The sequence below is a fragment of the Mandrillus leucophaeus genome, unplaced genomic scaffold (assembly GCF_000951045.1).
Source record: "Mandrillus leucophaeus isolate KB7577 unplaced genomic scaffold, Mleu.le_1.0 Scaffold383, whole genome shotgun sequence".
In the NCBI taxonomy this organism is placed as follows: Eukaryota; Metazoa; Chordata; class Mammalia; order Primates; family Cercopithecidae; genus Mandrillus; species Mandrillus leucophaeus.
This window is the reverse complement of record NW_012104065.1, coordinates 2,873,562-2,898,212: the sequence shown is the minus strand read 5'-3', so window position 1 is coordinate 2,898,212 and position 24,651 is coordinate 2,873,562. Positions and strand designations below refer to the sequence as shown.

General features: G+C 38.7%; 1 protein-coding gene across 5 annotated transcripts in view; it reads right to left on the bottom strand.

The window, feature by feature from the left end:
- Positions 1-10,451: 10,451 nt before the first annotated feature.
- Positions 10,452-24,651, bottom strand: part of MGST1 (microsomal glutathione S-transferase 1) — a 17,716-nt gene continuing 3,516 nt past the window's right edge. For 3 of the 5 annotated variants that reach the window (XM_011990835.1, XM_011990832.1, XM_011990833.1), the window contains exons 2-4: positions 20,436-20,583; positions 17,110-17,204; positions 10,452-11,066 (exon numbers count right to left, since the gene is read on the bottom strand). In XM_011990835.1, the coding sequence (XP_011846225.1) occupies positions 10,820-11,066; positions 17,110-17,204; positions 20,436-20,561 (468 nt within the window). In that variant the 5' untranslated portion in view covers positions 20,562-20,583 and the 3' untranslated portion in view covers positions 10,452-10,819. Of the gene's footprint in view, positions 11,067-17,109; positions 17,205-20,435; positions 20,584-21,342; positions 21,397-24,651 lie in introns of those variants that run through there. The other 2 variants (XM_011990834.1, XM_011990836.1) reach the window with 2 other exon arrangements.

Genomic DNA, 24,651 nt, shown 5'->3' with positions numbered 1-24,651 from the left:
CAGTGAGATGAACCCAGTACCTCAGTTGAAAATGCAGAAATCACCGGTCTTCTGTGTCGCTCGCGCTGGGAGTTGGAGACTGGAGCTGTTCCTATTGGGCCATCTTGCTCCGCCCCTCTGCAAGTACCTTCATACATTTACCTAGTGGATCTTTGGGGTAGGTTCCTAAAAATAGTAATCTATGAAATTTTTCTTCTTCATATTTTAAAATACAGTTTAAAATGCTAATTCAGGATCCTAAACATAATGGCTTTTGTTTTTGGTTTTGGTAAAGGGATTTGGGGTGATTTTTGGATTTGAGTGTGTTTAAATTTTGTTTGTGTGGCAGAGCAATGAGACACCGTGATGCTCCTGGTGGAACACTATGCTATCTCTCCATAAAACAGTAATAAATTTAAATCCATCAAAGAAACTAGGAGCAATTTTAAAAGCAATAACCGTGACTATATTATATGTGTGCAATATAAAATCACCACCGTGAGCATAAATGTCCCAGGAAAAAAACAAAGATGTTAAATTAGACATCATCAGCTGTTTCTGAGTTTTCCATTTAGTTTCATTTGGCCATAGCATATTGTGCTCCCTGTTAATGTAAACTACTTGGCATTGGCTATGAAGTGATTAAACATTAATGGTTTTAGCTACCGTTTCTGAGAAGTGAGTGATTTAATGGTGTTACACTGGATATATCATGATTTCTGTATATCTACTCCAAACAAAAAGAGACTTTTCCAACCAAAGGGACTTTAAAACCTCAATTTCTGCTGGGCGCAGTGACTCACGCCTGTAATCCCAGCACTTTGGGAGGCCGAGACGGGTGGATCACGAGGTCAGGAGATCAAGACCATCCTGACTAACATGGTGAAAGCCCGTCTCTACTAAAAATACAACAAATTAGCCGGGCGAGGTGGCGGGCGCCTGTAGTCCCAGCTACTGGGGAGGCTGAGGCAGGAGAATGGTGTGAACCCGGGAGGCGGAGCTTGCAGTGAGCCGAGATCCGGCCACTGTACTCCAGCCCGGGCGACAGAGCGAGACTCCGTCTTAAAAAACAAACAAACAAACAAACAAACAAACAAACAAAAAACCTCAGTTTCCATCGCAGTAATGTCAAGAGAACTGATCTCATGGAAAAAAAAAAAAAAATCAGCTACCAGGGAAAGCACATACAAGCTCAAAACATGCTGGTAAGAAGCTATGTTTTCATAGAAGACAATTAACAATATTTCAGTCCTCTAACAACTGAGAAAATTCTTGAAACATTACTGAATATCCCACATATACCATACCATATAGAATGTAATATTTAGAAACAAAAATGGATAATTTGGGCCAAATATTAGAGGACCAATGTTGAAATAAAGTGGTGTTCTTAGTCATTTTGATTAAATTCTGGCACCAGTTAGTCAATGAAAACTAATGAGAGAAATTTCAGTATCCATTTATATGCTTTTTATTCAATTGTATAGATCAGGAGTTGACAAACTTTGTAAAGGGCCAGAGTAAATATTTTATTTTATTTTTCTTTTTAATAATTTGCATTTATTTTTATTCTTATGGATACCGATACATAAGAGTTATCACATAGGATACATATAATATTTTGATGCAACCATGCTATAATCAAATCAAGTTAATTGGGGTATTCATCACCTCAAGTATTTATCATTTCTTTGTGTTAGAAACACTCCAGTTGCATTCTTCTAGTTATTTTGAAATATACAATAAATTAACTATAGTCATCTTATTGTGCTACCAAACACTAGATCTATTCCTTCCATCTAACTGTAATTTCAAACTCATTACTCAACCCCTCTTTATCCCCCACACCCCTACTATCCTTCCCAATCTCTCTAGTAACCATCATTTTACTCCCTATCTCCATGAGGTTATTTTTTTTTAAGCTCCCACATATGAGTGAGAACATGAGACATTTGTCTTTTGGTGCTTGGATTATTTCACTTACATAATATCCTCCAGTTCTATCCATGTTGTTTCAAAAGACAGGATTTTATTTTTTTATAGCCAAATAATATTTTGTTTTGTATAATATTCCATTATGTAACACATAGTATATATGTGATAATATATAATATATAATACATAATATATGTAACATACAATATATAATGGAATATTATATTATACACACACACATCCCATTTTCTTTATCCATCCAGCTGTTGATGGGCACTTAGGCAGATCTTGGCTATTGGTAATAGTGCTGTAATACATGTGAGAGTACAGATATCTCTTTGACATACTGATTTCCGTTCTTTTGAATATACACCCAGCAGTGAGATTGCTGGATCATATGGTAATTCTATTTGCAGTTCTTTGAGAAATCTTCATACTGTTTTCCACAGTGGCTGTACTAATTTACATTCCCACCAACAGTGTAAGAGGGCTCCCCTCTTGCCACATTCTCACTAGAATCTGTTACTCTCTGTCTTGGGTAAAAGCCATTTTAAATGGAGTGAGACGATACCTCATTGTGTTTTTGATTTGTATTTTCCTGATGATTAATGATGTTGAGTGTTTCTTCATATACTAGTTGGCCGTTTGTAGGTATTCTTTTGAGAACGTCTATTCAGATCTTTTACCCATTTTTAAGCGGATTACTTGGCTTTTGGCTATTGAGTTATTTGAGCTTCTTATATGTTCTTGTTATTAATCTCCTATCATATGGATATTTGTAAATATTTTCTCCCATTTTGTAGGCTGTCCCTTTACTTTGCTGATTGTTTTCTTTGCTGTGCAGAAGGTCTTTAACCTGATGTGATACCATTTGTCCATTTCTGCTTTGGTTGCCTGTGTTTTTGAGGCTTTAGTCAAGAAATCTTTGCCAGACCAAAATCCTGGAGTGTTTCTTCAATGTTTTCTTCTTATAATTTCATAGTCTCAGGTCTTAGATTTAAGCTTTTAATCCATTTTGATTTGATTTTTGTATATGGCAAGAGATAGAGGTCTAGTTTCCCTTTTCTGCACGTGGAGATCCAATTTTCCCAATAGCATTTATTGACAAGACTGTTCTTTCCCTAATGCATGTTCTTGGTACCTTTGTTGAAAATGAGTTGACTGTAAATTCATGGATTTATTTCTGGGTTCTCTACTCTGTCCCATTGATCTACGTATCCATTTTTATGTCAGAGTAAATATTTTAGACTTTGCGAGCTAAGAGGCAAAAATCAAGTATATATTACGTAGGCACTTATAAAACAGGAGAGAAAACAAATTTCCATATTTTTTAACTGAAGAAATTCAAAAGATAACAATAATGATGAAGTACCCTTTTTTTGTAACAAAGATCCACTAATGAGAAAAATGGAATTTTTATTCAGGGGATTAACATTTTGCTTAATTGGAGTTCAAGGTTAGTGTTTCTAGTCATCAAATCGATTGCAAATGTTCATTAGAAAAACTGTTGACCACTGTTAGCTTGTGGGCCATACAAAAAGAGGTGGCAGGTCAGATTTGGCCCACAGACCATAGCTGACTGACTTCTGACATAGTATTAGTTCAGTCATTTCACCATCTTTCTTTCTTTACAAGCCCTAAGTTAAATAATATCCTTTGGAATGCAAACTTTTTCTCTGCTCTCTGTTGTATATCAAGCATCTACAATAGTGCTGGGCACATATGAGGCCCTCAATACATATTTCTTTATGAAGAAATGATTAAACATTTTTCTTTTATTTTACGTGTGGACATTTGGACTAGGTGGAACCTAACTAATTTATAGATTCAAGATTCTGGGAACCCAGAATGATGATTAGACCAAGAAACCCTGTTTCATTTACTTCCAAGCATTCTATTTGTCCCACCATCAACTACTAGTACAAGTTACTGGTCTATTCAAGTGATAGTATGTTCAATGTCTGAAGAAGAATTAATAGAAGAAAATTATTAAATGGAGGTAATTCAATGCATTTATTGAATTTTTCTGAAAAGTAACAATCATTTCGTGTCGGTGACATCACATCAGTGATTCAGAGAAAATTAAAGATTATTATTCTGAGACACTAAACCCACAAAATGCTATTTAACTCAAATTGAGCTTGACCTCATTAATGGAGGCTATAAGCTTTCTGCTATAATTATTTCCACATCTTGATATTCATATTTTATCACTGGAGAAAGAGTAGACCAACACCTGCCTCCAGAGTAAATAGAATTTTTAGAGTCATGGAATATTTCAAAAATTGTTCTAATTCAATGTATTGATTTTAAATGTGAAGAAATGAATAGAGCATAAGTAGGTGACTTGCCTGGGTTTCTCATGTGTGTCAGTGGCAAAAACTATTATTAGAATCAATTCTAGGATCCAATCTCTAACTATGTTGTCGTGAAAGATGAGTTACAAAGAAAAAGTAAATTATATTCCTTGCGCTATCAAGTTATAAATTGGGTAGCTCAAACAAGAACTTAGCACAGCTTTATTTTCATGATTAATGCAACCCATAGAAGATAATATACAATTATTTCAGCAAACACTAACACAAAAATTTTACGTTTGGGCCAGCAATATTCTCTGGTCTACATTTAATATGCCAATAATCAGAAACTGATTAAATTTGATGAAACACTTGGTTGGGAGCAGGGTGCATATTATAATTTCAAGAGAACAGACTGGGCACAGTTTGGGAACCAACTTGGTTATAGAGGCAATAAGGCTGTCCAAATATTTGTTCCTTGTCCCATCTGTCTTCCTAAGGCAGCACATTGCAAATGAGAGGGAGAAGGCCAAGTTCACACACCCTGTATTGTGTTTTTTACTTAGTTTGTAACTATTGCTCTCATACTGAGCATATCACAGATTACCACTAATCTGATGAAATTATGACACATTAGAATAAATGCTATTTTAATTGCATAATGTCATAAAGTTTATAAAATGCTTTTACATGTGTCTGAATTGAAACTCATCCTAGTATCACAAAGTGGACAAGTGCAATAGATTGTATAAATGGCCTAAATCTTCATCCCTCTGTGCATCCATGCCCCTGTGCCATGTGACTTTGCAGTTCATCTCCCTGAGGGGGTTGGGTCCATTTCCCAGCACTATAATTCTGAGGCCAACCCTGTGACTTTCTCTGGCCAAGGGCATGTAGGTGGATGTAATGATTGCAGACTCTTGAAAAGAGACTTACACAGTTCCATTTCCTCTCTTGCTCCTATGCCATGACAGCACAGTCGGGCTAACCTACTAGAGCAAGAATCAGAAAACTTTCTGTGAAACACCAGAGAGTAAATATTTTTGGTTTTGTGAGCCATGTGGTCTCCACTGCAACAATTCAACTACGCCACGCTGCCATTGTGACACAAAAGCAGTTGCAGGAAATATAAAAATAAGTAAGTACTGCTGTGTTCCAATAAAACATTATTTATAAAAACAGCCCGTGGGCTGGATTTGGTCCACAGTCCATAATTTGCTGAGCACTGTACTAGAGGATAAGACACATGGGATGGAATTGAGTTGCCCAAGTAACCCTAGTTGAGGTCTTTCTGAATCAGCCAAGTTTCAGCCAAGTTGCAGATTCCTTAGAGAACCCAGACACACATCCAGCAGGATCACCTGGCTAACCCGTAACTTACAGCAGACACATGAGCAAACCCAGTCAAGATCAGCTCAACCCTGCAGAATCATTAGCAAAGTCACTGAGTCACAGGATGGTTTATCATGCAGAATTATTGTGGCTGTTAATACAGTAGGTAAAGTATTAATTTTGCCACTTTAGAATTAAGGATGGGGCATAAAGCCTCAGTCATTATCTTAGGCAGCCAGAAAGCCTCAAGACTCAAGACTCAAATATGGATGTTTTTCAAATCCAGTATCTATTCACTATACCACACTGCTTCAGTCCTTCACTATTCTCTTTCATTTGGGTGGTTTTGCTTATATAAAGATATAGGTATAGATATGAATGACCTAGGCTGAAAGACTAAAATCTTTAGGCAGCCTCTAACTCTCCACTGATGTCCTTCTTAGTATTGGGTCATTAAAAATTATGTCTGGCTTCAAGTTTGGATTATTTGGATTATTTTCTTGAACTTACTAATACAGGTATCTTCATGGTATATCAGAGTCTATATTGTCCTGGTTCATGTTTTCCAAAACTTCAGTAAAAGGAAATAACTTAAATGGTCTACTCTTGCACACAGCTCCTATCTCTCCATTTTACGGCTCACATTTTATGCAGGGCTGTCAGGGCTTTCTGAATTAACTGTGACTTAGGGCCTGCGCTTGCTGACTGAGGAGGCTCATAGGTCCTATAGCTCATCCACAATCTTGTACATGAGCTGTCAAGTATGAGAGATTGGTGCCAAATTCAACCCAACACGGCCCCTTCCCAGTAGTCTGCCTTCGACAACTCCTCCTCGTCAAATCCAACAGTTTACACAGAATACACAGTGAATAAAGTACCCTGAAAGGTATGAATGTAGAGGTGCCGCTTTGGCTGATGGCAGGAACACCTATCAGCTTCCCACAGGGCTGACATTTCAGGCTGGCAGGGGGGAGATGATCATAGGATTTTTGTGCTGCTGTTTCTAAATGGATTGTAAAGACTCCCAAGGCAAATTGCCTCACTTCTCACCATCTGCCTCTATGAAGAATCAGTGTGATGCAACTGTGCAACTCAGAAAACTTTCTTGTTGGTTTCTTTATTTATAAAGTAGAGCTCTCAGGTGAATGGTTGACAGAACCCATCAGGATTCCCTAGGACTGGGCCTTATTGCATTAAAATTTAACACTTTGGTTGTGAGAAACTCCATGCCCTTCTCCTCACTGCCTAGCAAAACTTCGGGCCTTAGAATCATTGCATGTTAGATCGGGAAGGTAGAAGTCAGAAGTGCTTACGGGTTTTGAGAGGTCTCCCTAATAACTAGGGATCTGAGATTGTACAATTACCTTTTGATCGTTAACCTCCTAGCTAAACTCAGCATAGACATGCCAAGTCACTTCCTGATTGGTAAGATACAAGAAGTAGCCTCTTTGGGTTTTAATATAGTGAAAGGGAGAATGTATCAGTCAGAAGAGTGATTGGATAGCCCAAAAAACAGGAAAAAAAAAATACAAAGATAAGCATTGAGTATACCTATCCAAGCACCCACAGTAGTGAGGGTCCTGTGTCATCAGACTTGGCCTTGCCAGTCCCAATTGCAGAGTCATTCCAAGTGTAAAGATGAATTGAATGTGGGATGCTGTGGCCAACAGACTGTGTGAGGTTTTTCGTTTCCCTGAAGACATATTATCTCCATCTTGAAGTGAATAATGGATGTGTCAGATTATCTTAGTTGTACGTCATTTAATATTTGATTCCTCTAACTCTGTTTGGTTTAAACCCACACTCACAAACATGCTGCTTCGCCACACAAGCCAACATACGGCAATGTGCAGAACACTGGGACGTGGAGTGACTCTGGGATCTTTAGCAGTGATCCCATAGAGAGAACCAACAGAAGCCTCTCTTATGACTTAGCTTCCAGGGCATCTTGACCACAGCAAGAGAAGTGACTACTCTCTGGGATTCAGACAACCAGGCCATGGGACAGTCTGTTTCCATGCATTTCCTGCCATTCTCATTTCTACTCCAGTCTCATTTATATTTAGGTTCTTCTGAATCTGCCTCTCTGGGCCTAAGAACTCCTGTGCCCTCAAAGAGTCAGTTTCTCAGTCTTCAAAATAGAAGGACTCATCTACCTGACATTAATTCAACAAGGATCTCTCAGCCTTGTTTAAACCACAGAGGCTTTCGATGTACATAAAAATCTTATGACCTACCGCCTCTATCAACATGCCCAAGACAGTGCATCTTACAGATGTTCCCGCCTATTAAGAAGATTCTATGTCATGTAGTATTATATAAAAATATAAAGTTTTGTCCAATATAATACAGATTCAATATCTATATAAACATAACGTTTGCCCTTGCTACAGTAATTCTGGTAAAAATCTACCTCACTCCAGTTTCATTTGAGAGTCACTGAACCCTACCGCCAAAACTCCCATCATTGCCCTAGATGATGACTCTATAAGAAATACAGATAAATATCTTCCAGTTTCAGTGGATCTTGAACTGCTTGTGATAGAGTTGGCTTAGGATAGGTGAGGACAGAATGAGGCCTGAATGAAGGGAGATGGTGGTATTTCAAAAAGTAACAATGTTATCCGATTACTAAGCATTCATAATGGTTAGTACTGGTGATGGGTGTGTGTGTGTGTATGTGTACACAGATCTGCATGCAGATACAAAGGTAACCACAATCTTTGTTTTCAAATTAAGTAGCAGAAACATGAAAACAAAGCCATCCTATTCCTCACAGGAATAGCGTTAAGGCAAGCTGTACGATTCCACCTGTGTCCCATCAGAAGTTAAAGTCACTTAGCGCACAGACTTTACTCTAGAGCCAATTCTGTCTTACAGTCAGGTGGGGAATCCTCGATGGAGGAGAGACCAGACTAGTAAATAGCTTTCCCCTTCATCCATCCTCCTTCACAAGAGCAGTTTCACTAATAAATCCCCCTGTATCTAAAGCTTCTCTTGTGAGTAAAAGTATAGTTAGAAACTATTCTAAATTGTTTTTACAACTTATACTTAAATTTAGAAACTAAACTGGGTAATCCCTAAACTTTAAGTGTGTTCTGCTCATATACATAGTTCCTATACCTCTGAGAATATAAAATGTAAATGTCCTTTTCCCCTAATAATTGTCTACTAATGAATATCAAATATTAATAGCTAAATGGATAACTGCTACAATAACCACCATCCGTTCTGCTTCTGCTCAGAGAAGCATTACCAAGTGAGAAGAAAATTTGAGAAAACAATGGAAGACGTGATAATGGTTCAACAAAGATCTGATCCAAAACTAGGAGGAACTCAGTTATCTGAATCTTTATGATTGAGAGATTACTGAAATAATTTACACATGGGAAACACTTAATGGCTTAAAATATACTTTCTTCAAAGGCTTCACATACAGAAAAGCATATGACCTTAAAAAATCTTGTAAAGTTTGAGAAACTGCAGATCAGACAGTGTAAGCCAGTTGCCCAAATCCAGAGAGCAGGGGTGTGTGTGTGTGTGTGTGTGTGTGTGTGTGTGTGTGTGTGCGTGTTCATGCAGGCAGAGCCAACTCATGGGTTTCAAACTTTTCCCTCCTGAGCTCATGGTCTTTTCTATTAATTACACCACAAAGAGTTCCTAAGGCCAAGATCCACAGTATGCAAAGCTGCTTTTTAACATTAGGAAAAGAAGTAAAAAGAAACTTGTATGAAATTCTACATAGTCAATTGTCTAATAGGTTTTGTTTATGGACTTCAGAGTTACTCAAACTATGAAACCTAAAATACAACGCAGTGACTTTTCTCGAATGGCACATCTAAATGAACGATTCACAAATGCCATTCAAAGTACTGTTTAAGAAATACATATTTAAAATTAAAATGCATCAAAAGATACGAAAATCAAAAACTAATATAAATTAGATGGATGGCATATATAAGAAAGATACTGATATTTTAAAAGCTCACCCTTTGTTATAGAAACTTAAGTACACATTCCATGTAAGACCAAAAAAAAATCTAAATTTGTGTGATTTACATGCTACATATTTATATATAGAAACCAAACAACATATCTGGGTGCTAAATCTATTAAGTGAAAATTTGTAGGGGGACAGGATATGCATACAGTCTCAAGTTATGACCCCACATATGATTATAAAAATAAAAGGATCCCTTTAAAATGGACAGATTTGGTTGACACTGCCTTACTAAATTGATCAAATTTAATATCACCAATAACAGGGCAAACTGATATCATATGCCTGTTGACGTTTTATAATGTGAAGGACACACCACCAAAAATGGTTAAACTGAATCTAAGAATGAGAAAATCCTAGATAAAACAAATCCAGATTAAGGGTCATTCTGTAAAACAACTTGTCTGTAACTCTTCAAAAAATGTCAAGGTTAGACAAAAGCAAAAGTAAGTGAAAGAATTCTCTGATTTAAGTGAAAGCCAAACAGAAATGATAACAGAAGGCAATGTTTGGTCTTGGATTCCTGGATCCAAAATAAAGCAGTTACAAAGAATATTGCTGAGGAAATTGGAAAAATTGGAATAAAGACTATGTATATGAAATACTATTATATTAATACTAAATGTCTTGGGTGTAAGAATGGTACTGTGGTTATTTGGAGAATGCCTTGTTCATAAGAAAAATGTGCTGAAGTATTAAAGAGTGACGTGCCATGATATCTGCCACTTACTCTCAGATGTTTCAGAGAAAAAGAAAACAGAGAGAGAAGAAAAGCAAATATGCAAAATGTTAACAACTGGTGAGTCTAAGCGAATGGTATAGAGAGGTTCTTTGTACTATTTTTCAACTTTACCCTAGGTTTGAAACTTTTGAAAACAAAATACTGGGAAAAATAAAACGAAACAAAATCATTCTTTAAATTCTTTATTTCATGTCCATTTCAGCAGTGTTGAAATATAGGTTTCTCATACACACAATTATTTTATAGATTCAGAAGTGACGTGCTGCATGAATGTTACAAATCATAACATGATCCAAATGTATAAGAAAGTACTTTAAAAATCAGACAAAAGACTTAAGAACTATTATGCTAAATTTCTAATCCAAATGTAAAAACAAGAATAGAGGATATTGGCAATGCTAATATTCAAAACGGGTTTACCCCAGTTCGTAATTCCTGTTCCTCTCCTACCTAAAACCTAAGAAAGTATTCATTATACATTGGAAGTAAAGAATTCTTAAAAAACCAACTGGATAATGAGTTGGATGATTCTCTTTACAGGTACAATTTATTTTTCAGCAACCTGTAAGCCATGGAAAGAGTAACTCCATATCCAATAAAAAAACTCAAACCTCTATTTGGCTGGGGAAGGGGTGTCAAATATGAAATGGTGTGGTAGATCCGTGCTCCGACAAAGAGTCTGAAGTGCAGGATGGCTGTAGAGAGGTCGGGACCACTCAAGGAATACAGGAGGCCAATTCCAAGAAATGGAACAATATTTTCAAGGTCATTCAGGTGGGCTCTGTGGAAAAAGATAACTGTTGAAGACACTCATTACAAAATAGTAGATATGTATCCTTTCTTCTCTCTCTTCTAAAAACGAAATCTGAGTACTCATGGATCCTTAAATTTCAAAGTAAGATTTATTTTTCTCTCTCAAATTATCTTGTTTCCTTACCCACTTGACTTTTATTTAGAATCTCTCATTATTTTTGTTTCTTTTTACTTTTAGTGTATCTTTAAATATCACAGAAGGCATTTTGTAGTTCCTAGAATATCAAAACAACATCTATCTAATAGAACTCATTTCATTTTTGTAAATACAAGATACTTTTTTCCTATGAGGTTCATAACAATTAGCAATTCAAGAATCTTTTTATAAAAATTCTTTTTCCCAAAGGAAGAAAACCTTTTTGGTGTTGATGTTTCTTAAGACTCCTCCTTTGCTTCTGCTACTCTTCCAAATCATCATTGAGAGAATCCTTGCCAATCCAAACCACTAGGTTGCCAATAATTAATTTACCAATTTAATACCAAGAATCTCATGCTCTTATATATAAATAACAGAATACATAACTAGCCTTTCAAATATAGTAAAATTTTGGCTAACTTATCTTCCAAATGCCAAATAAATTTGTTAAGAATGATGGTGCAAAACTACAAAGGACACACAAAAAGTGGGACAGGTGAAAGACAGAAAGAGAGAGAGAATTTCCTAAATGTTTTCTTTATAACAGAACTGGAAGAAAAACAAAAAGTATGTTTTAGCCACAGTTTTGCTCCAAGCCATGGCATCTTGGGTTTCTCTGGCTAAGACCGAATACAAAACACTTCTACTATTGACTTGACATTTTTATTATTATTGGTGTTGTTGCTGTTGTTGTTTTTAGAAATGAGGTCTTGCTCTGTTGCTCAAGCTGAAGTGCGGGGGCACAGTCACAGCTCACTGCAGCCTCAAACTCCTGAGTCTCAGCCTCATGAGTAGCTGGGACTACAGGCCTCGCCACCATGCCTGGCTTAATTTTTAAATTTTCTTTTTAGAGATGGGATCTTGCTATGTTGCCCAGTCTGGTCTTGAACACCTGATCTCAAGCAGTCCTCCAGCCTCAGCCTCCCAAAACACTGGGTTTACAAGTGCAAGCCACCATGCCCAGCAACATTTTTGAAAATACTCAATTTTAAAATGTCATGTCCCTTAAGTCTACAGAATTAGAAATTGCTTTAGAATCTAGGATAGAAATGGAGAGTTTGATAGAGTTTGTCAGCTACTGATATGTATTTCAGAATGAAAACTATTTCCGCTTTACGTTACTCTCTTCTATAGCATAAACATATAATTATTACATATTGCCTGCTCAATGATCATCACTCTCCTCCTCTCCTTTCCTTTCTCCTGTTTTCCCTAGATTATCTCTAAGCTTGCCTCACAAAGACGATGACTACATACAGACATGAAGACAGCAGCAGCCCAGATAAGCAATCATTTGAAAAGGCTTCAATACAGAATAAAAGCAAAGAGAGGAAGGTGTGAGTGTTCCTGTGCCCTGTCTTTCATGGAGCAATCAATGCAAGTACTACTGAGAATGAGATGGGAAAGAAAAGACAGGAATATCATTTTCTACTAAAGGGCCCACTTTGTCAATGACACCAAGGGGATTTGTTTTTGTCCTCTGATTTCTCCTGCAGCATCAGAGACATACTCACCTCCAATCTTAGGCACGTTAGTGTCCTTCGCAACATGCCAAAAGGACAGAAATTGTGAGGCTGAGGAAGAAACTATAAAAAGGAGACTCTGGAAAACAACGTCCACTTCTACGCCTGTGTTAAGCAGTTGACACATGGAATGGAATGTTAAAGCAGAGAAGAAAGTCAAGGACAGTAAGAGGACCATGAGGCTAGAGGGAAGGAAGGTCAGGGGCAGGCGTTCCTTTACCTTTCGAGCTCCTGCGTGTTTTTCTAGCCTCTTTCTCTTTATCTTATTCTCCCTTTTGAGCTCTCTTTCTCTTTCGTCAAAATGTTCTCAAAGATAACACTCCTCATTATGCTACTAAGACCTGTTTTCCACAGTCCCTCATACTTATGCCAATTTATGGTGTATTTTGTACTTCTTTTGAGACTGTTCCAGGCGTACGGTTCCCCAGCGCTCCCTGTGAGCATGTGCCGCAGTGCACTATCACCCTTCCGTCCCAACCCTCCCCTCTGCTCCAATGACAACTTCTTCCTGGAGCGGCAGCTTCCTTCATGTTAGCGCCATTTACCGACAGCTGCCAAAATCTATCACCAGGTGAACATCAGTCTTCCTAAGAGACCACTTTCTACCTGGGTCTATTACCCTTCTCCCCCATGATTATACTTTCCCATTTTTCTTTTTCCTTTGGACAGACATTCCCTGGCACACATTTGCTCTGTGACGGACCTTCCCAGCATCTCTGTGCTCTTGAGGCCACAGCCGCGCCTCCTACTCTCAGATCAAAATGACTTGGATCCCAGCATCCGCCTGACCTGGACAGACGTTGCTACATGCATCTGGGGATTGTCAGGCTGTGAACAACTACAAAAAGAGCTGCACAGCAGGCTTTTCCGACGCCCTCATCTCAGCCAAAGCTCTTCACCCTCAGCACACAGCCATGTGTTCACATTCTCACAAAGGAATTTTCCCAAATTGACGAGACTTCTTCTCTCCTCTTCTTTCAAATCCTAATACTCTTCAAGATCTTCCTTTATGACATATTCCTTGGAACTAATGGAACATGGCTTCATATCATTCTCCCATTTCTACATGCATGTGGGTCTTACTGGGGGTGGGGGGGCGGGGAACATTATAAACCCCTGAGGGTCAGGAACTCAGTCTTAAAGCTCTTTGATAGCATCTCAGGAGAAGAAATGACAGTGATACATACACAATAATCTCTCCTTATATGTGTGTTCATACAGTGGGGCCACAAGGGACATCATCCAGTTCAACCCCTAGCCTACGTGCCAGTCTCCTGACAGAGTCCGCAGCAAGTGTCACTTAGATTCCATGGAACACTCTCAGTGAAGGGGTATTCGCTACCTTTAAAGGGAATAGATTCTAAATGTCTCTCCTGTCCCTAAATACCAACCTCAAGCGTTTGTTTTGCCTTTCAGATGACTCCCTGTATTTCACCAGCTGGTCTGTCTGCCTTTCAACTTTCTTTTTATCTTTTTGTGTCGAATGTATATGGTCTTGAATGCTTCCTAGACAACGTAAGAGAGTATTAAATAAATAAATAGGTGGAGTGCTTTCTAACCATCACGGTTTCTGCCTGTCTAGAACTTTAAGTCACATATCTTGGTATTTCAACACATATTACTTTAAGTTTTTAATGAATTGTTCCATATGTGTATGTATTAATTTTCTCTATTGTTGCACACAGTAAAGCATACTTTTCACTGCATTTATAGCCCCATTCTGTCCCTGCCAAATACGCTAATCGTAACCGCTTTACAATTACTGAAGTAACGAGAGAGGTGAAAAAAAAAAAGGTCTAGCTTAAAAATCGAAAAGGAAGATTCTGGAAACACTCTCTCTGAAACATATCTCCAAAAGTGTGTTATTAGGCACTTTTTCGATGAAACAGGTACTATCTCAAAAAGCATTTTGCAACTGGAAACTCCACTCTGTTGGAGACGCTCTTCTCTTACTATGCTGAAAAGCCAGTGTCTCATCACGAGGGGGCGCTGTGCACACAGTCGCTGCACCTCCTCCAGGACGCGGAACCTTTTCAGAACTAGGGTCAATTGTTCTTCCTTACATTTATTTGCAACCTGACTAGCAGATCAATTTAGATAACGTCGCTCTCCTCTAAAAGTACAATCCCATGGGCAGGGAGTAAGGGTGGAAGGTCGGAAAGAATAGTAGGGAGGAATCTAAAATCTCCAAGTAAAATATCTTTTGTTACGCTTTCACACAGGAGACTGACTTGGATTTTCATTTCAATCTTACTAGTGCTACTGAGGGTCTAATTGCTTCTGATCACTTTCTAGTTCTGGGCAATTTTATAAATACAGGGCCATGACTAGCATCATGCAGGCGGCTGCCTGCTCTAAAAGGGGAAGTGCATAAAGGACCAGACAATACCAAACGGTTTCATGTCTCCTCACTGGTTTTGAAAACTTCAAGCTTCACTCACTTTTTTTCGATGTTATTTTTTTTCGTCTAACACATAATTTTTCCTTTGATATTGTTCTGCTATTGTTTGAAATGTCCACAGTGATTCCTTGTCCTGAAACTATTTTATATCCGTATTCTGACACAACCCATTTTCAAGACTCACTGGACTGCCGAATTAACAAGTATATAACTAAGTGAGACAGAAGGTGAAATTTTGTGCTAAGTATCTGCACAGACTTTTTCTTAGAAGAGAAACATTCTTGCTTGATGAATAGCTTGGGAGTAGAACGGTTTTGCATGAGCAAGAAGGTACTTTTAATTTTAGTGCTGAAAGGTTGAAGAGTCTGTGTGGCTGGAGGAGAGCCTCAGACATGGTGTAACACTGGGCGTTGCTTGAGTGAAGGAGGTACAGCTACGGGGCCTATTCCCGAAGAGAGGATGCTAAAGGTCGTTGTTAGACAGAGAAATAACACACAACTTGAAATGTTTGTGTTGCCACAGTGTAAATGCCTCTGCACTTCCACTTACTCAAGTCTATTTTTAGCCACATTTTTTTTTAGTTAATTTATGAAAGGAACTGACTAAAGGGCTGGATTAACATCCAGCATAACCAACTGCAGAATATGGAAACATGCATAGAAGTGAGAATCCAGATCCAGAGTTAACCTGGAGATGATATGCCGTAGGGGAATCTGCAGAAAACTTGGGAGGGGCTTCAGATTTTCACAGAGAATCACTAAAGGGATAATGCAACCTAGGTGTCCATCAATATGAATTGGATAAAGACAATGTGGTAGCATACACCATGGAATACTACGAAGCTGTTAAAAAAAAAAAAAAAAAGAATGAAATTGGGTCAGGCACGGTGGCTCACACCTGTAATCCCAGCACTTTGGGAGGCCAAGGTGGGTGGATCACCTGAGGTCAGGAGTTCAAGATCAGCCTGGCCAGCTTGGTGAAACCCAGCCTCTACTAAAACTACAAAAAATTAGCTGGGCATGGTGGTACATGCCTGTAGTCCCAGCTACTCAGGGAGGCTGAGGCAGGAGAATGGTTTAAACCCAGGAGAAGAAGGTTGCAGTGAGCCGAGATCATGCCATTGCACTCCAGCCTAGGTGACAGAATGAGACTCCATCTCAAAACAAAAAGAGAGAGAATGAAATCATGTCCTTTGCAGCAACATGGATGCAGCTGTAGGCCAATTACCCGAAATAAATTAACACAGGAAAAGAAAAACAAATACCACAAGTTCTCACTTATAAGTGGGAGCTAAACATTGGGTACATAAACACAAAGATAGCAACAATAGATATTGGGGACTATTAGAGGGGGCAGAGAAGGGGAGACAAAGGTTGAAAAACTAATGGGTACTATGCTCACTACCTGGGTGATAGGAACAATCATACCCCAATAGTATCTTGGCTTATTGCTTTTCATTGTTCATTGAATTCCCAGTACATTAAAACATAATATCTAAAAAGAGATGGCAGTGGGGAGAGGGACAGAGAGAAAGAGGTTCCTACTCCTCCAGACTGTCAACATTCTTATTTTGAATCTTACACAAAAATACCTAATTCTTCAACCTTTTACATGAGTTGACAGTCTCTCCTATGGAGATGATAAAACTGTAAGAATCTACTGTTCCCATTTTACCTCCTCCCTGCCATTACTTTTGATACATCCCTACATAAAGCAATGTTATTAACCCCAAGAAAGTACAGATAAAAGTAGAGTATTGCAAAATTGTCTATACATACAATTGCAATGATACTTGGAGACTTTCAGATGTCCAGTTTTCTGTAATTGTCATGTGGAGTAGGTAAGAGGCCTCACTTTTTTTGTTCAGTCTCCAAGACCCTGAGGCATCTTCACTGAGCTCCTTGCCAAAATTGTTTCATAAAGTAAGTAATTTCAAGAGACACTGGTTTACCTGCGTACACGTTCTACTCTGTCATCTGTTCGAAGATACTTCTTAGCATTTTCTCCTTTGCCAAATGTTACACAGTCTTCTGGATTGGCAAAAACCTATTCCAAATACCAAGGAAAAGAAACTTATTTCAAATACTGGCCAGGAGCAATAGCTCACACCTGTAATTCCAGCACTTTGTGAGGCTGAGGCAGGATTACTTGAGCCCAAGAATTCAAAACCAGCCTGGGCAACATAGGGAGCCCCTGTATCTACAAAAATTTGTTTTAAATAGCTGGGCATGGTGGTGGGCCACATGCCTGCAGTCCTAGCTACTCAGGAGGTTGTGGTGGGAGGATCACTTGAACCTAAGAGGTTGAGGCTGCAGTGAGCTGTGATTGCACCACTACAATCTAGTCTGGGTGACACAGCAAGACCCTGTCTCAAAAAAAAGAAAACAAACAAACCAGCAAATAGCATGGGGATATTCTACCTAGTAAGTTATTTGCATTTTAGTGGAAGAAATACAGACATCCAGGTTGGCCCATTTGGAGCAATAAATCAAACATAAGAGGAGAAGAAGGCATCTATGGTTAAAACTGAATTTTTATTAACAATGCAAAGTTGTAAAAAGAGAAGCATAAATAAGAACTCGAACAAAAACCAGTGAATAAAAACAGTGAAAAGGAAGCAAATATGGGGAAAGGCATAATTCTAAGTCATCATTGACCATTACTATGGTTCACTGGTATCTTTTTCACAGTGATGTTGACATACCTTCCCTCAAGTGTATTAACATTTCCAAGTGATTGGCTCATCTGAAAGTAATATGTTTACCTGCCACAGGTTCTGGAGAACCAGCAAGAAGCATAAAAGAGTAAGGGATGGGAAAGGTGTCTTGTACTTTGTCAGAATATGTGTACCTTTTTTCTTTTTCTAAAGCAGATAAAACTTTGGGTTGAAGAATACTGTATCATGAAATTTGAGAAGCTGAATTGAATTCCTGGGAATAAGAAGTACACATTTATGTATTTCTTCCTGCAATTATTATGCTCTTTGAAATAGCTTCCCCATCCCTTGAAACTTGAAATCTGCATTTAAAAAATATTTAAGCATGAGCCACTATTTAATAATTTATGGCAGAGAAAAACACAAACTGCAAAATTAATCTCATATGTTTTCTATTTTTTCTTAATAGGATGTGAACATTATATTAGAGATAAAGATGTTGAGAACTGATGCACAGGGCTGGGATACTGCTCATCAGTTTTCCTCAACATCTTTATCTGGAACAAGTATTCCAGATAAGGTTCTTAAGGTCAGGCCTGTCTGTCTTGTTCATCATAGTGCTCCCCTAAATAACTGCCTGGCACACACTAGATGTACAATAAATACATGTTGAATATAGAAATAAATGTATTACAATGGAAAGAGCATGAGATTGGATTTCATGCAATTTCAGTTTGAATCTCAGTTTCACTCTTTATTTGTATGTAACCTTGGGTAAGCTATTGCTAAGGACTGAATTGTGGCCCCCCCAGATTTGTATGTTAAAGCCTACTGTTCAATGTGATAGTATCTGGGATATGAGGCCTTTGGGAGGTAATTAGGTCAAGAGAGTGGAGTCCTCATGAATGGGATTAAAGTCTTTACAAGAAGAGGAAGGAGAGAGTTTGCTTCCTTCTCTCTCTCTCTCTCTCTCTCTCTCTCTGTCTCTCTCTGCTCTGCCAATCTGAGGATACAATGAGAAGATGGCCATCTGCAAGTCAGGAACTGGGCCCCCACTGAACACCAGATCTGCTGGCATCCTGATTTTGGACTCACCAGACTCCAGAACTGTGAGACAAATGTTTGTTGCTTAAGCCACCCAGTCTATGGCATTTCGTAAGAGCAGCCCAAAGGGACTCAGACAGCTACTTAACCTCTAAGTTCCCCTTCTACATAATGGAAAGACGAATCCTCGTTTCACCTGACAATGCTAACAATTGTGTAAAATGACTCCATGACCAAGTACACATAAAAAGCATCATGGCTCCCAGCACTCTACAAATGTGAATTCCCTTCGTCTTTTCTTATGAGACAGGGTACATTTCCTTGATGACATTCTGTTCCTAGGAGTCAGTGTGGACCTGGAAGCAGACAGCCACTTTGTTGCCTGATGCTGCAACACATCAGCCAGTGACAGACTTAACCATGTGGGCATGTGCCCTCCATTAAAATGCAAACATCCTTCCATTATACCGCAAAGTAGTAGGCCAGGCCCACGCCTGTAATACTAGCACTTTGGGAGGCCGAGGTGGGCGGATCACCTGAGAGATCAGGAGTTTCAGACCCGCCTGGCCGACATGGCGAAACCTCATCTCTACTAAAAATACAAAAATTAACTGGCCTGGTGATGCATGCCTATAATCTCAGCTACTCGGGAGGCTGAGGCATGAGAATCACTTGAACCCGGGAGGCAGAGGTTGCAGTAAGCCGAGATCCTGCCACTGCACTCCAGCCTGGGCAACAGAGTGAGACTCTGTCTAAAAAAAAAAAAAAAAGATAGTAACAAGGAAACACCTTAGGGTAGACTGTGACCTCTGAATAAAATCAAGGCTCTAGAGGACAAAACTCAGGACAGGTCCTAAGAGAGAAACAGATGGTCTCCAGGAAGAAGTTGCTGAATGGGCACAGGGACTACACCAGTGAAAATATTTTAACTTTGCAAAGGGAGCCTTGCTCTACGTGCTTCAAGCAGGCATAAACCCTGCTTGAATACAGAATATATGCTTCAGAATCTGTCTAACACCTTCCCCACATCTGCACTTAAAAAAAAAAAAAGTCATTCTTATAATGCTCGGTAGAAGTAGTATCCACTTAAAAAGTCAGAAGTACACAAAATTCAAAAGGTTCATATCATATGAGGCTCACTTTGAAAGTAAGAACTTTAATTCTCAGTCTTTTTCTTCTTTTTCTTTCTTCTTCTTTTTACCAAAATCATACCCTTGACCTGTGCTAGCGCTGAAAATACCAGTTAACTGTCTGGAAAATGATTGTTTTCTAAACCCGCATTGGCAAAATTAATTCCGAAATGTGAAAACTTTGATATTGCAGAATATCTCATCTGCCTTAGCATAATGACAAAAGGTAAAAGTCATTATGAAAAAACCATTTACTAGTTTCTAGGAGAAAGCGACTGTTCCATAAATATATCAGATCCATCTGTGCCAAACGATTGCATACTTCACTTACAGCATAAAACAGTGTGATATTGGGCTTTACCAAAAATTCAAAAAGGAAATTAAGAAAACTGCTCTCCAGAATTCCAACTCCTAAAAGTAAGAAAATAATACCTCCAAATTTCTTACCTTTCTTGTCATTCTATAGAATGCAGTTGTAGCACTCATAAGCATCATTTTTGAAAGAATAATTGTTGCATAGGAGGCAAAAGCCATGAATACTTCATCATCCATTATCTGGGTGAGGTCAACCATTTTTTCAATTTTGGTCTGGACTCTGAAAAAGACTTAAATAAAATGAGAAAAAGCAGACATAAATACCCAAAATAACTGGAAGATCATTTGATGTTCTTATATTGCAGCATTAACTATACTGTTCTTAAAAATATCTTGGACTATTTGCAGAAGAAATGATCGTTTAGTTTCTAAAATATCAAAGTAAATAGGGGCTGAATGCAGTGGCTTATACCTGTAATCCCAGCACTTTGGGAGGCCGAGGCAGGTGGATCACTTGAGGTCGGGAGTTTGAGACCAGCCTGGCCAACATGGTGAAACTCCATCTCTACTAAAAATACAAAAATTAGCCAGACGCCGTGGCGTGTGCCTGTAATCCCAGCTACTTGGGAGACTGAGGCAAGAGAATTGCTTAAATTCAGGAGGCGGAGGTTGCACTGAGCCAACATAGGGCCACTGCACTCCAGTCTGGGCGACAGAGAGAGTCTCTGTCTCAAAAAAAAAAAAAAAAAAGTAAACAATGTTATATTTTATCCAGTTCTATATTATTAAGTTTGAAGACATCAAACAAGTACTACTTGAAAAAAAGGGTGCAGTATAGGCAAAAATAAATAGCAAAAATGCCCTAAACATAGACTAACATCACATACTTGCATTGAGATTAACTGTAAGTAAGTTGAAAGCAAAAGACCAGAGGTCATAGACTGATCTCTTTGGAAATGTCAAACTATGTATCTAGTAGCAGCACTGAACTTAGGAAAGCCTCAGTTCTTATATATCCTGCTTTGGAGATCCAACTTACAACTTGTTGTCGTTTTAGTAGTATTCAAAACTGTAGACTTCAGGATTTGAATTCCCGTTCCACCATTTAGCTATTAACCTTGCTTGAGGGATTCAGTCTCTGAGACTAAATATCTTCATTCTCAAAAATCAAAATAGTAGGCCTGGGGCTGTGGCTCATGCCTGTAATCCCAACACTTTGGGAGGCTGAGGTGGGTGGATCATGAGGTCAGGAGATCAAGACCATCCTAACACGGTGAAACCCCATCTCCACTAATAATACAAAAAATTAGCCGGGCGTGGTGGTGGGTGGCTGTAGACCCAGCTACTTGGGAGGCTGAGGCAGGAGAATGGCATGAACCCAGGAGGTGGAGCTTGCAGTGAGCTGAGATCACGTCACTGCACTCCAGCCTGGGCGACAGAGCAAGACTCCGTCCCAAAAATAAATAAATAAATAAATAATCAATCGAAATAGTAATAGTTTCTAACTTAATGGGTTGTTGTTTAATGTAATTGAGATAAAATATGGACTGGCCCAAGAAAAACCCTCAAAAAAGTTTATGTTATCCTCATCATGATTATCATCATGATCACCGTCATCATCAATTCCAAGACAAGTGAAGAAGGAGAAGAAGGATAATGGAAACATCAAAAAAACAGGCTTGCAAATGCAAGGTGAGGAATTACCATTTATGGTACTTTCATCAGTGTAATAGGGAAGGAGAATTAGCTTTTCGTGATCCTCGAGTCATTTCACATTCCAAAGTTACATTCAACTAAAAGCTGTTGAGTAGTGGAATGTAGCTGTGTCTGGAGTTGGAAGTACAATTGGGAATGTGCTGAAGAGGAAAGCCAAGACACGTTGGTGATACTGAAGTCAACACAGGTAGGAATTTAGGCTAAAGTTTAAAACGTAAATTTCCAGTCCTCTGACGTTATTCTTTGTAACCTCCTCTTGTTCTTTCATCAGCCCTGCTATCTACTTCTCTCTCTTCCACAGAAACACACATCTTTTCTCAGACCCAAGCTTAGATGCTATTTATCCTGCTTAGCAGGATATATGCTTAGCATATAGTACTATCTCTTCTAGATGATGTCCATTCCCGCCTATAAAGTTCAACCCCTGCAATGTGTCCTTATTAGCCTGACATCTATCAGATGCAATCTTTCTATCCATCTTACCAGGAATCTATACATTTATATGTATCATTATTGGTCATATAGCCATGTTTGTGTTGCTGGTGAATGTCATTAAAAACCATATACATATATTTAGCTTTATTAGAGTTTGCTATGTGTTCAACTATACTATCTACATTATGTACACTTTCATCACCCTTGTTAATCTATTACAATTGTCATAACTATACCCATTTCAAAAGAAGAAAAAGGAAATTCGAGTTGTTAAGCTGCCAAGCTGGGACACGAACACCCCATACACTTACTACACTATACCCTCTCTTTCAAGAGACTTGATTAATTCTGCTCTCGACTCTTTAATTCTGCTTAATTCTAATTCAATTGACATTAAGTGAATGCCTACTCTGTGGCTGGCACAAGTAGGCACCCCTTATATCTGTCATCTTCTTTCTTTTTCCAGTTATGTGGTGAGGTAGGTATTATCATTCCCATTTTGTAGATAAAGAAATCAAAGCTACTTAAGTAACCCCTATTTGTGTTTTCTTTTCTTTTCTTGAGATGGCGTCTCACTCTGTCGCCCAGGCTGGAGTGCAGTGGTGCAATCTTGGCTCACCGCAACCTCTGCCTTCTGGGTTCAAGCCATTCTCCTGCCTCATCCTCCCAAGTAGCTGGGATTACAGATGCCCACCACCACACCTGGCTAACTTTTGTATTTTTAGTAGAGACGGGTTTCACTATATTTGTCAGGCTGGTCTTGAACTCCTGACCTCAGGTGATCTGCCCGCCTCCGCCTCCCAAAGTGCTGGGATTACAGGCATGAGCCACCATGCCCGGCCCCCCATTTTTGTTTTCTTAGACTAAAAATGTATGGCTTGGATTTAGGCAAACAGAAACTACATGTGCAAGGTTTTTAAAAAATCCCCTAGATAGCAAATTAATCAACCTCCACAAGTCTCTAGTCTTGAAAGCACAGTATGTTAGATGAGCTCTCAGTGCAAGATAATATTGTCAGTAACATTTAATGTGTCCGCTTTTGTTCTAGTATTGAAGGGGTGAAAGTCATGAATAAACTGCACTGTCTTTCAGAGTGTAGGTAAAGTAATTAGCTTAATAAAGGATCCCTAAGTCCCAGGCCTCTGTACAGAGATCTGAAGAAATACAGCAAGCATGTGAAGTTTTTTAAAATTAAGGTAAGTGTATCAAATAGAAACTTACTACTTCACAATAATTTTAAAACTAAAACATTCTCTGTAGGCCTCTACACATGTTCCCAGAATGAAATTTATTTATTGATGCCACAAAAGTCCAGAGAACTTTTTTTTCCCCCCTCAGTGAAATTGGTATTGAAAGAGTAGAGAAAAAAATGGCAGCCTCCCAGGACTGTTGGTAGGAAAGTACATAAAGAAGTCAGTGGCTGGGAAAAAGGGCAATGGGAGGCCTTTTCTTTAAAAATGGACAACACACAGCGCACTTCACACAGAGTTTCTCAATCATGAAGAATGTGGCTTAACTCCTAAAGTCTGTGGTTTTGGGAGACAGGCCAGCACCAAGCTTCTGACACACACCTGTTGAGTCAATGAACCATCTCTCCAGGGTAACATCTTCCACTTCACAGTACCCGAGAGCCAGGTAATGAGCAGTAAAGGTAAGAACGTTAAGAAATAGTAGTTGTTTATGGCATGGATTAAGGCAATGCTGGTGTAAACTTTTTTTCCCCCCAAAGCTGATTTATCAATAAATTGCCATGAGTTTGCTGCACAAAACTGGAGCCGTTATCATGGTTGGCTCTGCAGTCAAAACAAAATTACTGAAAGCCTTTTACCAGGAAAGGTTGTCAGAAGAGAGAAGACTGGTCCAGTATAATAATAAATAACAGGATGAAATGTCAAGTGGTTTGAGGATTCAAGGAATGAAGGAGAAATAATCTAAGAAAAGTAAGCAGGGAAAAACACTAATTTGGTTATGAATTATAGAAAATATTTACAATGATGAATCATGTTTGCACAGTGGTTTGTCTGCTCATTGTATTCTCCATTCATTGGCCAGCATGGTAATACATATCTCCACCTCTCTTACCAGAGATCAGAGCTCTGTCCCCTAATGTGGAGGTGACTTCCTCATAAGAGGACATGGAGTAGAGTGTCAAGTATTCAAAACTCTGGAACTAGATTGGCATTCGGGTGGATCTCGA